Raw genomic sequence first — 15,039 nt, forward strand, 5'->3', positions numbered from 1 at the left:
CAGTGCCCCAGCAGCCTCTGGGCAAAAACCTTTCCCTGAGATCCAACCTCAGCCTGCCCCGACTCAGCTGCAGCCGCTCCCTGCACTCCTGTCCCTGGGCACCAGAGTGAAGAGGTTCCCTCAGCCCCAGCCAGGGACCCGCTCCAAAGGCTGCTGCCATGGCCACCAGGGCTGGCACCAGCTGGGATGCTCGGTATCCACAGGCCGGGATTCAGGAATGGGATTTCCCAGTTTCCTGCTCCTGCTAAAACCCCGCTGGTGCTCATTGCCCTCCCACCTTCCACTGAAGGAAAAAAATGGAAAGATCCCAGGCTGGGATAAGAACAATTTACTGGGAACAGCAACGAGATGAGGAACAAGCAGGAATAGAAAAAATATTGACAACAGAAGGGATAAGAAAAACTATTTACAGGGGAAATTACATCACCATCAATTGTATCTTCCTGGCCACATGTCTCCTCCTGCCTGGAAAGGACAACCTTCTCAGGGAGAGAGAGAGAGAGAGTCCCTTTCCTGCCCCTGGCAATGGCCTGAGGTGGGAGTGAATGTAGTGACAGGGCCATGGCCAGACCCTCATGTTCTTCAACCCCACATAAGGTCATTGGCAGGGGCAGGAGAAGGTACAGGTGTCTTCCCAGCATGGATCACAGGGAACAGGGATCACCAGGGCTCTTCCCAATGTGGGTTCTTCAATGGGGGGTGAAGCTGAAGCGGTGCACGAAGCTCCTCCTGCAGTTGGGGCACTCGCAGGGCTTCCCTCACCGGTGGCTCCGTTGGTGTCTGGTCAAGTGAGAGCTCCGGGTGAAGCTCTTCCCACACTGGGGACACTCGTAGGGCCTCTCCCCAGTGTGGATGCGCCGGTGCCTGATGAGGTTGGAGTTTTGCTTGAAGCCCTTCCCACAGTCAGAGCAGAGGAAGAGCCTCTCCTCGGTGTGGACCCGCTCATGCAGGAGGAGACTGTAGCTGGTGTGAAACCTCTTCCCACATGTGGGGCACATGTAGGGCCTCTCCCCAGTGTTGATGCGCCGGTGCCTGACAAGGGTGGTGTTGTGCTTGAAGTCCTTCCCGCAGTCAGGGCAGCAGAAGGGCCTCTCATCCGTGTGAATCTGCTGATGTACAAGGAGATGGGAGCTGCTGTGAAACCTCTTCTGACACTCGGGACACTCGTAGGGCCTCTCCCCAGTGTGGATGCGTTGGTGGATGATGAGGTTGGAGCTCCAGCTGAAGCCCTTCCCACACTCCCCACACTCATAGGGCCATTCCCCAGTGTGGATCATCTGATGTCGTTTCAGACTGTTGCTATGCCTGAAGCTCTTCCCACACTCCAAGCACTTGTAGGGCTTGTGCCCATCATGAAGCTTCTCAGGGACCACCAGGTCTGAGCTCTGGCTGAAGCTCTGCCCACCTTCCTGACCCAGAGTGGGCCTTTCCTCCTCAGAGCACCCTGGGCTGGGTTTGCAGCCCCTCCTCCTGTGGGATCTCCGGGGCTTTTCCTCCCCGTTGGATTCTTGCACTGTGGAGTTGCTCAAATCGGCCTCTTCCATGAGGTTCTGCTGCAGGGATTTGTCCTTCCTGGTCTCCATCATCAGCTCCTGCTCTGGGGTAGGAAGGACAAGGAGAGGATGGGATTTGCCTCCGTGCAACAAGGAAGGGTAAGAAGATCCCCCCAGTGCATCCCCATCAGCAGAGCGTCGGCAGTGGGGCTGTCCTGCAGCCGGGGGCTGTGCTGGGCTGGGAGATGGAGCAGGAGAGAGGAGGAAAGGGGCACTGACTTCCTCCTCACCTGCCTGGATGTCCCAGGGCGCCTTCCTCTTCCTCACAGCCTCCTCCTCCATTTCGTGAAGATTTTGGTATGGGAAATTCTGTTTCGGGAGGAAAACAAGGGATGAGCACAGTGAGTTTTGTCCTGGTTGGAAGGCAAACCAGGGGGAGAATCTAAGCCAGAATCAAATTTGAGTAAGAAAATTAAGATCAAGGCAATGATACAGAAACACTGGCTTAATCGGACAGAGTCAGGATATAACCTGACACCCCGTTGGTCAGGGTGGTGGTAGCAGTCTGATGAAATGGTGGCTGCAGTCCGGCTGGAGTGATGAACGTGATTCTGTCAAAGCGGTGATCCTGTAGAAGGGTCTGGTCTTCCTCTGAAGGTCCAGTGGTGGTTATGGAGCTCTTGTCCTCTGGGAATCCAGTAGGCAAGGTGGTCGTGGTGTTGCAAGGGTGAGATTATATCCAGGCAGGAATGCTTGGTTCCTCCCCCTGGGCGGAGCATCCCACAATGGGATGATGTAATTTTATCAGCCCTGCAGTGACACTCAATGGCCCATTAACAGAAGATGGCCCCTGGAGGGCGTTATCAGGGCTGAGCCATGGAAGAGATAAAGAACACTGCCCCACCTGTTGATAACAGTTTATGGAGATGGTGACTGAAAACACTTTTGGTTACATCTGACACTGTAACCTGAAACAGTGAGGCAATCCCTGCTCGGGGTGGGGGGTGAACACCACCCCCCTTACCCAAACTGGCTCAGGTGTAAAACCCCCACCCTGGGAAGGACACGCACACAGGGACAATGTCACACTTGCCCTGTCCCAGGGGAGATCTCTGTCCCTGTCACTCCCTTGCTCTCCCCCTTTTCTCTTTCTTTCTGTCTCTCTCTCTACCACACTTTTACTGTTCAATAAAATCCACTTAAATTTGGTGACCTTTGCACCTTAATTGGGGCAGAGGCATCTCTCTAACAATTTTATTAACCAGCTTGCAACATTATTTTGCACAGTGAGTTCAGGGCACTGCTGTCTGACCCCAAGTGCCTTTGACAACAGCATGGTTCCCTCTTCTGAGGAGGTTCTGCCTCTTCCTGGAGGAACTCTTGGAAACTTGGATGCAGCTTCCTCTGAGTGACTTTTGGGAGAACTTATGAGGAAAATGGCTGTTGTGGGTGGCCAGGGTAATGAAAGTATTTTCTTGTCCTTCCCTGAAAAGTTCGTTAAAGTCACTGGAGGAAAGGGAGCAAATCATACCAGTGAAACTGACCAGGATCAGTCACCCCAAGGTGAGGAACACAAGGCTACTAAAGTCCTACAAGAAGCCCAGCTCAAGTAGCTAAACTCCTGAATAATTAGTGAATTTGCAGGCTTGGGGGCTTTTCCAAATATGAGAATCATTATTTTCTTCATTCCCGTCACCTTTGTGACAGCTACACAGAGCTTTCCCTTCCTTTTAATAATCTGTATTGGGACAAATTTCCATGTTTCTTTTTTGGAACCTGCCAGCATCTGAGTTGGAGCTGTGCTGGAAGTGATGGAATTTGGAATTGCCACAGAATTGCTTCTGCTGCTGGTTTATTAATGTTCGGAATTTGTTTGTGTTTCCATCACAAGTGACTTGTGGGAAGAGCAAATCTTCCTCAAGGCATTTTATGTAGGGTTAAGTTTAATTTCTGCTGAGTTTGTTTTGTCTTGTGCCCAGGGGATGCTCAAGGGCTCTCTGGTTTTGGTTTGGTCCTAATTTTCTTCTGATTTGTCTTTATCACTTAAAAACACCTGAAAAATGACTAAAAAGAGTATTGATCAGAGATGTCAAAAGTCCCACCATTTAAGAGGTATCTGAGGTGGGATTTATGGTTTGGGAATGTATTCTGGAGGATTTGTGGGTTCTTGGGGGATATCTGGTAGTATTCTCCATATCTTTGCACTCCAAAAGCCACGGTGGATTGCTCTGTCACCTCAAAATTATTCAATCCCACTGGAAACCTCACAATCTTACCCCAAAATTGCTCAATCCCACCTCAAAATGGCTGGTTCCCACCTCAGTCCCATGCCAAAATTACTCAATTCCACAGCCTCTAGGGTGAGATGGTGTTGTAAGGAGATCGGGAGAAGTGAAATCCAAATTTGAGGTTGTGGGATTGGGATTGTGTGGGCCTGGGTGGTTGTGATGTATTTTGATGGTAAATAAAACTTCCAGAATTATTGATTTCTGTTCCATTCATTTTCTGTCAGTTCTGGTTTGCTTTTCAGAGTGCCGCCTTCTCAGCTGATTTTGTTTGTGACCTCCTGCCCCAGACTGAAAAGCAAGATGTGTTCTATTTCCCATCAGTTTGGCAGTTGTCCTGTGCTAAGTGGGCAGTTTTTCCTTATCTCTTCCACAATCAGTCCCCCCTCAGGGCAGACATCTGCTGATAATGGGCTATTGAATGTCACTGCATGACTGATAAGAACTGTAACATCCCATTGTGAGATGCTCTGCCCAGAAAGAGGAGCCAAGCATTCCTACCTGCATCTAGTCTTGAGATTCTGGCCCACCAACACAGCTTTTTCTGGGCTGGATTTCTCAGAGGAACAGCTGCCTCTTCCTCTTCAGAAGAAGACACCCTTTTCTACAGGATCACTTCTCCAACAGAACCACACCTGACACTCCAGGAGGAGCGCAACCACCATTCCAATTGGACTGCGGCCAACACCCTGTCCAACAGAGTGTCAGGTTGTATTCTGGCTCTCTCAGTGTTGTTTTTGTTCACTGAATTGTTCATATTTTCATTTTCTTTCCTAATAAAAAGCTGTTATTCCTGCTCCCATATTTTTTCCATGAGCGCCCCCCAGAATTTCAAATTTATAACAATTCAGAAAGAAAGAATCTACATTTTTCCATTTCAGGGGAGGCCCCTGCCTTCCTTAGCAGACACGTGTCATTCCAAACCAAAACACCTCCTCTCTCTCCTGCCTTCCTTTGCCTGCTCTGTTTCTCTCTCTGTGTCTCCCTTGACCCAGGGCAGCTCCCACCAAAGGCCCTGCCCTGATTTAATTCCCAATCCATGAGCTACGACAACCATGGGTGAAGTTATGAAGGCTGGCGGTGAAATGTCCCTGTAGGATCCTGCTGCACTTGGCTTTTGGCTCTTCCATAAGAGCTTTGCCTTCAAGGGCAGGAACATCTTTTCCTGGCTGGGAACTGGAATTCCAGCCCCTGGGAGTGTGTGCCATGGATCCCAGAGGGACATTCCCGAAGCTCCCAGGGTGCTGCTCCTGCCGTGCCTCCCAAGGAGCTGTGCAGGGCAAGGGACAAGGTGCAGCAGCTGTGTTGGTGCTGCAGGGCCACAACAGCCCCTCGTTCCAGGAGTTTCCGCACTGCCAACAGCGGTTCCTGGGTTCCATGATGCCCTGCTGTGTCCCCATGGATATTTGGTGTCATGAAGTTCTTCAGTGTCACAATGGCCACCTCGCTCCATGAGCTTCCGCAGTGTCCAAATGGCCTCCTTGGATGGGCAGTGTCACCATGGACCATTGGCTCCATGCAGCCCCGCTGGGTCACCATGGACTCCTTGGTTCCATGAGGTTCTGGGGGTGTCTCCATGGTCTCCTTGGATCCACAGTGTCACAATGGACTACTGGATCCACGTGGCCCTGCTGTGTCACCATGGCCCCTTGGTTACGTGGGACCCCAGGGTCACAACTCCTTGCTTCCATGTCACCCCCTCAGTGCCAAAATGGCCCCTTCCTTCCATGGGGGACACAAAAGATTTATGGAAACATTGAGCAAATCCTGCTTAACACAGCTGGGAACACCTGTTTGCATTCCAGAGGGAGGTTAAAGGTGAGGATGGCACCAGCAGCTTCCATCTGAAACAGAGATCCAGGGAAAGGAGTGGGACAGAGAATTCAACTGGGAGACTCAGATAATTCTGCTTCCAGAGATCATTTCTGGTCACACTGTCCCTTGTAGAAAGGTGACACCATTCCAGGCAGCCTGTACTGAGCAGGTGGCTCCTGAGTGGGGTTTGTTGTTTAGGAAACCTGCTCAGGCTTTTCCATTCTCTCCTTCCCAAGAGGAAAACTTCTCCTGGGCCTGTGTGCAGGCAGAGCCCTGAGGAGAGCAGGTGGGACGCGGTGCAATGGGCTGGGACATGGAGCTGCAGAGCTCAGGGACAAGGTTCTGCTGCAGGGCACAGGGATGTCAGTGCCAGGTGGGTGATGTCAGACATGGTGAGGCTGGGGGTGAGGAGCAGCTTGTCCAAACAGGGTCAGCCCTCAGGGGACTCATTCTTGTACATGCCCAGACCTCCTAAGGAGACCTTCAGTATCTAGATCACCTGGGGAATGCTTCTATCAGCTCTTCTCTGAACTGGAAAATAAAAAAATACACATTTGATTGAAGAAAAAATGTCATGAGGTGCACTTGGAAATCTTCCTCCTTAATAGAACTCCAAACTGACTCCAATCAGCTGCACAAGCCCTGGAGAGCTGAAAACAATTTAATGAAGTCAAAGCACCCGTGAGGGCTTTCTGTATTTTGATGATCCCCACCATGGATTTGGGACTGAGTCCAGGACCCTCAGGCACTGAGAGAAGGGTGAAGAAGCTGCTCAAGGAGTCAGGAGCAAAACTCCAAGTCCCTTGGAGCATCACTGGGCCCCACTGAGGGCAGGGACTGCCAAAGGCTCCCCAGGGACTGGTGAGAGCAGATCCTTGAGGCCAGGATTGCAGGGAGCCCAAGGCTCAGAGCAGGGAACTGCAATGCTGAGCAAGGCCTGGGCTGGCTGGGGGAAGCAGAAAGGCCAAGCCCTGAGCCCAGCCTGGCACAGCAGGGCCTGTCCCTCACGGGTGGCTCGGGGCTGTTTGTGGGGCAGGGGGATATGAGGGGCAGCAAGGACAAATGTCACAAACCTGTGTGACACTCCAGATCCTCATGGAACCCAGGGGCCGGTGTGACACTGTGGGAAGTTGTGGAACCAAGGGGATCATTGTGGCACTGTTGGGCCCATGGAACCAAGGGGCCAGGGTGACACTGTGGGGCCTCATGGAAATAAGAGGCCATTGTGAGCCTGCAGGGCTGTAACACCCCAGAGCACTGAAATGCTGGAGGTCACCAAAGGTTCCTGTACTTGAGTTTGGTGCACAGGAGAAACACCAACCAGATACTCTCACCATGGCCAGAGGCAGAGAATATTCTTGGTGGGAAGGGACCCACAATGATCATCAAGTCCAGCTTTTAAGTGAATTGCCCACTTTGGAACTGAACCCACAGCCTCGGTGATACCAGCACCATGCTCTAACCAACAGAGCTAAGAGGTCAAAGTGACACAAAATTTTACTGGCAAAATATAGACAGTCAACGAACTCTGGCAAAGGGTTTAATACAACATCAACTTCAACATAAAACTCTTATCATAGCATTAACTTCTTTTTTTTAGCCCATTTAACCTAAAAACCTTTAATCCTTAAGATGTTAAGTTACCCAAAATAGTTCCAGGTAAGTAGGATTAGAAAAAGGAGAATTAGAGAACATGAGAAAGACAGAAGATCTATAGAAAGACGCAGAGAAGCACAAACTGCTCAGGTCCCAGCGTCACTAACAGAGGAACCCCAGGAGAAGGCAGGATCCAGACCATGGGCTGGCCTCGTGCTCCGGCTTTTAACCCCCTGGGCCTTCATGGGCCCGCCCCTGGGGTGGGACTGCCAGGTGATTGCCCAATCAGAGTCGGGGTAGGAACCAGCTGCTCCGTGATTGATTGACAGCTCAGCCAATCAGCACCACGCCTGCTGTGTGATTGACAGCTCTGCCAGGGCCGGGGGCGGGGCTCTGTCCCACCACAAACCAAGGCCTGACCCTCCCCTGTCCCCACTCGGGCATTCCGAGCATCCCAGGGTGTCTCGGGACATCGATCACATCCAGCCTCTGACAGCGACCACGGTGACACTGGGGACCCTCATGGAACCGTGGGTCAGTTGTGACAATGTGGGTCCAAGGACACCACGGTGACACTGCAGAACCTCATGGAACCAAGGGGCCATTGTGACACTGTGCTGCCTCATGGAATCAAGGAGACCACTGTGAACTCGGTGACCCCAAGGAACCAAGGGTCCATGGTGACCTTGTGCAGCCACAGTGTCACAGAGGAGCCGCTGTGACACAGCGAGGGCACACGGAGCCCAGGGGCCATTGTGACACATCAGGGCTTTGTGGAACCACGAAGCCATTGTGACATTGCAAGGCCTCATGGAAGCACAGGGCCATTGTGACACTGCAGAAGCAAGGGGAACATTGTGACACTCCAGGGCCTCATGGAACCAAGGAGACCATTGTGACACTGTGGGGTCCATGGAACCAAGGGAACATGGAACAGGTCTGGCTGGCTGGGCCTCCTGGGAATCGCCTGACAGGTCTGGCTGACCTTGGCATGTTGAGGGCTGCTTCTCATGTGCCCCTGAAGCCTTGGGGCTCTGGGCTTTTCTTCCTGTGGGAGAGAACTGTCCTTCTCCTCCAGGGTTCCATGGCCAAAATTGGGATTCCTTCTGCAAATTTTCTTAACTGCAAAGATTGTTTCCAGATTAAATCTGCCAGGAGAGACAGCTCTGGCAGGCTTGGCTACTCGGGGGCCACCTCTCATCTTCCTTTCAAACACTGGAACCATGTGCTTTTCTTTCTTATGGGAAAAAAACATCCATCTCTACCAGGCACCCATGGCCAAAATTGGGGATCTGCCTCCAGAATTCCCTATATCCAGGGATAGCTCCCAGACAGAACCTGCCGGGACTGACAAGTCTGGCTGGCCTTGGCTTCCTGAGGGCTGGCACTCATCTGCCTCTGAAACACCGGGGCTCTGTGCTTTCCTTCCTAATCAAAAGAACTCTTCTTCCTGTCCAGGCACCCACAGCCAAAACTGAGATTCCACCTCCAAAATGCCCTGTGTCCAAGGACAGCCCCTAGACAAAAGGTGCCAGGAGACACAGGTCTGGCTGGCTTGGCCTAAGGGTGGCCACCTCTCATCTTCTTCCAGAAGACTTGGACTTTGTATTTCTCTTTCCTATAGGAAAAAATCATCCATCCTGAGCAGGCGCCCATGGCCAAAACTGGGATTTCACCTCCAAAACTCCATACAGCCAAGGATTGCTCCCAAGTGAAAGCTGCCAGGACAGACAGGTCTGGCTGCCCTTGGCCTCTTGGGAGCTGCCTCTCACCCGCCTTGAAACACTTGGTTTCAGTGAGTTCCTTCCTACAAAAAATAACCCTCCCTCTTACCTATGCAGTAATGGCCAAAACTGTGATTCCACCTCCCAAATTCCCTACATCCAAGGGTTGCTTTCAGACAAAAGCTACCAAGACAGAGAGGTCTGGCTGGCATAGGCCTCTGGTGGCCGCCTTTGATCTGCCCGTCAAACACTGGTGTTCAGTCCATTCCTTCCTGTGCAAAGAATCATCCTTCTCCTCTGGATGTCTATGTCTGAAACTGGGGTTCCACCCCCAAAATTCTCTATATCCAAGGGTTCCTCCCAGCCAGAATCTGCCAGTACCATCCAGTCTGGCTGCCCTTGGCCTCTGGTGGCTGCCCCTGCCACACTGGGGCTCGGTTCTTTCCTTCCCATGGAGATCACTGTGACACTGTGGGCACCTCATGGAACCAAGGGGATCATTGTGGCACCACTGGAGCCCATGGAACCAAGGGGCCATGGTGACACCGCAGGGCTTCATGGACCCAGAGACCATTATGGCTCTGTGGGGCCTGATGGAACCATGGAGACCATTGGGACCCTTCAGGGCCTGGTGTCACCAAGGGGGCATTGTGACACCTCAGGGCCTCCTGGAAGCGAGGGACCATTGGGACACTGTGGGGCCCCATGGAACCGAGGGAACGTGGACCAGGTCTGGCTGGCTTGGCCTCCCAGGGGCCACCTGACAGGTCTGGCTGATGTTCGAATGCCAAGGGCTGCCTCTCATCAGCTCCTGGAGCACTGGGGCTCCGTGCTTTCCTTTCTATGGAAAAGAACCCTCCGTCTTTTCAGATGTCCATTGCCAAAACTGACACTCTGCCTAAAAAATTTCCTGTATTCAAGGGTATCTCTAAGAACAAAGACTGCCAGCTCTGGCTGGCCTTGTCCTCTGGTGGTCACCTCTCATTTGCCCCTAAAACAGTGGGGCTCTGTTCCTTCATTCCTATGGAAAAGAACTGGTCTTCATGTCCAGGGTCCATGACCAAAATTAGAAATGGCCACTGAGCCCGACCGGGCTCACGGAACCATCTGCAGCCCCGGGCAGATATTGACTCTGCCAGTGCTGCCATCCTCCCTCCAGTGAGAGAAAAGGACACAGGGCAGGCACACAGAGGAGCAACATGAAGACACCGAGGTCAGTGAAGTGGAAGTTGAGTCCCAGATGGGAGGGATGAGGAGATGCCTTGACCTTGGGGCTGAAATCCTCTGGTAAAGCTATGGAGAAGGATGTCATTGATACATCAAACTGAAAGACAGATGAAAAATCAAACCACACAATTCCAATTAAGATTTGTAGGGAATGGGTATGTTTATTCACAGCGCTGTGGACACATATCGGGACTCATTGCCCTTTAATAGACATGAGTCCCTCTGAGAACTCTTGATCCTTCTTTATTACCCGCACTAATTTCCATATGCATAGCATTTCACAATAGGTTAATGCATATTCATTACGCTGATTTCACATTACACTTACAGCTAGTTACACTTGTACTCAGTTTTTGTCAGAAAGTACAGAAAGAACTCCTGGGTCACTCTGCCCTGTCTGTTTCAAGGTCCAAGGAGTCTTTCTTATCTCTTATCTTTTAGTGTGGAAATTTGCATTCTTTCTCCTTAGCTGGGGTGGTATGGCTAGGGCTGCAGTCACCAGACTAAACAGCATATTTAGCAAGCTCAAAGTGGCACATTTCACATAAATCCAAATGGATTTCTACCCTGTTAAATTTTCACTCTGTCTCACCACAAGTGCTGCAGGAATTGTCTGCAGGCTCCTGCAGTGCCTGGTGCTGCTCCCTTGCCAGAGGCACCCCAGGCCAGGGGAGCACATCTGGGCTGCTGTGTCTGGCTGTGGGGCTCCCTGTTCTGGGCAGTGAGGAGGAGCTGCAGAGGCTCTGCAGGACTGACAGGATGGGCTTTGGGGCTGTGAGGAGAAGCTGAGGGACCTGGGCTGCTGGAGCTTCTGAAGAGGAGGCCCAGGGCTCATCCTGCAACTGCTCCAAGGGTGGTTTCAGAGAATCACAAAATCAGCAAGGTTGGAGAAGACCTTGGAGATCATCAAGTCCAACCTGTGCCCTGACACTGCCTTGTCTCCCCTGAGCCTCCTCTTCTCCAAGATAAACAACCCCAGCTCCCTCAGCCACTCCTCACAGGAATTGTGCTCCACACACCTCACCAGCCTTGTTGCCCTTCTCTGGACATGCTCCAGCTCCTCCATGTCCTTCCTAAACTGGGGGGCCCAGAACTGGACACAGCACTCGAGGTGCTGCCCAACCAGTGCCCAGCACAGGGGAAGAATCACTGCCCTGCTCCTGCTGGCCACACCATTCCTGATCCAGGCCAGAAGCCATTGGCCTTCTTGGCCACCTGGGCACACGGCTGGCTCATGTCCAGCCTGCTGTCCATCAGTCCCTGCAGGTCCCTTTCTGCCTGGCTGCTGTCCAGCTCCTCTGTCCCCAGCCTGTAGCGCTGCAGGGGTTGTTGTGGCCAAAGTGCAGGACCCGGCACTTGGACTTGTTAAACCTCACCTTGTTGGATCTGGGCCCTGGATCCAGCCTGTCCAGTCCCTATGCAGAGCCCTTCTACCCTCCAGCAGATCAACAGTCACACCCAGCTTGGTGTCATCTGCAAAGATGTCCTTGGTTCCAAGGGGCCCCTCAGTGTCACAATGTACCTTTGGTTACACCAGGCCCTCCCAGACAACTTGGTGTCACCAGGGTTCCATGAGGCCCCAGAGTGTCCCAATGGTCTCCATGACTCCATGAGGCCTCCCAGTGTCACAATGTCCCTTTGGTTCCATGGGACCCCTTGGTGTCACAAAGTCCCTTGGATCCTTGTTCCCTGCAGTGTCACAATGTCACCGTGGTCCCCAGGGCCCTGCAGTGTCACAGTGGATCCTTGGTCCCCAGGGACACTGTCAGTCTGTGGTGGTGGCGGCACAACTTTCCCTGGGAGTGTTTTGTGCTAACGGGCAGAGCCACGGGAGCCCAGCACACACACACACACACGGAGCAGCTCGGCAGTGAGGACACGGGAGGGCCCAGGCATGGAGCTCCAACGAGGGTTTATCAGGGTCTGACGCTCCAGGGCTCTGGGGGTTAAAGACAAAGACAAAGGAGGGTTTAGGGTGTAAATACGGGAAAAGAGGGGCTGGAGGAGAGCGTCAGGGATCTCAGGGTTTAGGGGTGGTACACAGGGAAAGGGACTAATAGGGAATGCCAGGGTGGATAGGTGGGCACATAAACCAATGGGAAAATAGGGAAGGGAGAACTTGCTAGAACATGAACATATCAGGGTAAAAGGGGTAGGAAAGGCCAACGGGCCAATGGGGACAGAACCAGGACAAATTTACACAGTGCTGCAGAGCTCCATGGGGGAAGCTTCTGTCCTCACCCTGAGCTGTGAGGAATGCCCAGAGCCTACGGTGCATTTCTCCAGGGGATCGCTTTTGCCCTCTCCCCAGTAAGCTCACAGGCCTCCACACACACACACTGGAGATGTCTGGGGCCATTCATCATTTCTCTGCTCTCAGCACCAAGGCAATGGACTCTGGCACTGCTCTGAGTTCAGGCCCGTGGCAACCACCCCTGGCCATGGGGCTCCATGGAGCTGCTCTCAGGAAGCTCCCCAAGAGCTGGGGAGTGCCCCAAAACTGCCTCAGGAATGTGAGACACCCCAGCAGCTCCTCATGAATGTAGACTATTCAAACACTCACTCAGTAATGGGCTCCCCCTGTCTTAATCATCCCCAAATTTTGGCTGTCTCATTCCAGACCCCACCCCACCTCCCAAATGCCAACCTCTACCCATGCGACCCCTCCTGGACATCAAGACCCCTTCTCAAGCTGTACTTCCTCCATTTCACACCTCCCAATCCCCATCCCACCCATCCCGCCCCACCCAATGCTCATCTCACCCTCCTGATTTGCATCCCACTTTGCCCAATCCCCTTCCAACCCAATTTCACCCTGAGAGGTGGTGGAATCAAGTATTTTTGGGGTGCGATTCAGCAGTTTTTAGTGGCACTGAGTGGACCTGAGCAGACAGATCAGTCCCTCTCATCTTTTGGAGAGCCAAGAAATAAAGACAACTAAACCAAATAGCCCCCAAACTCCCCCATATCCTCACAGGTATCTCCTGGAATCCAAGATTCCCCAAAACACAAGTAAAATGTGAGGCTTTAAATACGTTTGATGAATTTGTTGATTTTAACCCCAATTTTCTGTGTTTTGGAGGGAGGAACATAAAAGATAATAAGAGGCAAAATAAAAGGAACAGCAGCCACCTCCCTCTGTGTATCACAGGGCATGTGGGTCACCAGGGCTCTGAGCAGGGTGGGTCCTCTGATGGGGATGGAGCTGGAGCAGCGCACGAAGCTCTTCCTGCAGGTGAGGTTCTCGCAGGGCTTCCCTTACCGGTGCCTCCGCTGGTGCCGGGTAAAGAATGAGCGGTCTGAGAAGCTCTTCCCACACCGGGGACATTCGTAGGGCCTCTCCCCGGCGTGGATGCGCTGGTGGGTGACGAGGGTGGAGTTGTGCTTGAAGCCCTTCCCGCAGTCGGGGCAGCGGAAGGGCCTCTCCTGTCTGTGAATCCGCTGATGTACAAGGAGATGGGAGCTGGTGTGAAACCTCTTCCCACACTCAGGACACTCGTAGGGCCTCTCCCCAGTGTGGAACCTCTGGTAGACAATCAGGTCGGACCTGTGGCTGAAGCCCTTCCCACACTCCCCACATTCCCCACACTCGTAAGGCCGTTCCCCAGTGTGGATCCTCTGGTGGCAGATCAGGTCAAAACTCTTCCTGAAGCTCTTCCCACACTCCAGGCACTCACAGGGCCTCTCCCTGTCATGAAGCTGCTCAGGGACCACCAGCTCTGAGCCCTGGCTGAAACTCTGTCCACCACCCTGGCACAGGGTGGGACTTTCCTCCTCAGAGCACCCTGGGCTGGGTTTGCAGCCCCTCCTCGTGCAGGATCTCCAGGGTTTTTCCTCCCCGTTGGATTCCTCTGCCATGGAGCCACTCAAAACAGCCTCTTCCACGAGGTTCTGCTGCAGGGATTTGTCCTCCCTGCTCTCCACCCTCAGCTCCTGCTCTGCGGGAGGAAGGACAAGGAGAGGATGGGATTTGCCTCCGTGCCAGAGGGAAGGGCAAGGAGATCCCCCCAGTGCATCCCTGGCAGGAGGGCACCGGCAGCGGGGCTGTCCTGCAGCCGGGGCCGTGCTGGGCTGGGAGATGGAGCAGGAGAGAGGGGGAAAGGGGCACTGACTTCCTCCTCACCTGCCTCGGTGTCCCAGGGCATCTTCCTCTTCCTCACAGCCTCCTCCTCCATCCAGCCAAAGTTTGGGAGTGGGAAATCCTGGTGTGGGGAAAAAACAAGGTGTGAACGCCTTGGGTTGGGGATTCCCCCTGCCCAAATCCATTTCCAGAAGTCTCCAGGTGTCTATAAAAACCTCCAAAAATCATGAGTGAATAAAAACAAGCCACCAGGAGTGTCCCATTTCCATTCTCATCCCTCTGGGGTTCTGGTGTCCCCCGTCTCAGGGCTGCTGGGGATCCTCGAGGGTCCTGGGGATCCCCCTTCTCCAGGGTCCTGCTTAGGGATGCTGGGGGGTTTTGCAGTACAAGGGTCCCCCTCTCCAGCCTCCCCCCAGTCCAGGCACTTGGGGGTCCCCCCTGTCCCCACCACCCTGTCCTGGTTTAGGGCAAATCTGGGAGAAAACACCCAAGGGGGGTTTCTAGAAAGTAGATTCAAGTGGTCTCTCCCCCAGCCAGTTCAGGAAAAGATTTCCTTGGAGAAAAGTAGAAAAAACCTGTTTATTTTACAGGCAAAGCATTCACCAGCACAAAACATGAACAATATTAAACAATAAAACCTGTTGTTGCTCCAAAAGAGATGACAAACTCAGAAAGTCCCTCCGTGGGCTGCAGCTCGGCTCACTCAGTCTCTGATCAGTCCCTCCATGGCCCAGGCCCAGCCCGGTGGGCCACAGGTGTGAGCTGCCGGTGCTCTTCTGGTGTTCAGTCCAGAGCAGGTTTAAACAGCTCCAAAGAAA

General features: G+C 53.0%; 2 protein-coding genes across 2 annotated transcripts in view; one reads left to right on the forward strand and one right to left on the reverse strand.

Annotated features, from left to right (window-relative positions):
• The window catches only part of LOC121468955 (uncharacterized), a 2,238,800-nt gene that overhangs the window by 1,799,957 nt on the left and 423,804 nt on the right, over positions 1-15,039 (forward strand). The gene's annotated exons all lie outside the window — the stretch shown is intronic.
• On the reverse strand, positions 759-13,998 carry LOC105759787 (uncharacterized). The gene is made up of 2 exons (XM_072920878.1): positions 13,458-13,998; positions 759-1,405 (listed from the first exon to the last, which is right to left on the reverse strand). Exons 1-2 carry the CDS (start codon positions 13,996-13,998, stop codon positions 759-761), a joined length of 1,188 nt encoding a protein of 395 aa, XP_072776979.1.

This window comes from Taeniopygia guttata, chromosome 34 (assembly GCF_048771995.1).
Source record: "Taeniopygia guttata chromosome 34, bTaeGut7.mat, whole genome shotgun sequence".
In the NCBI taxonomy this organism is placed as follows: domain Eukaryota; kingdom Metazoa; phylum Chordata; class Aves; order Passeriformes; family Estrildidae; genus Taeniopygia; species Taeniopygia guttata.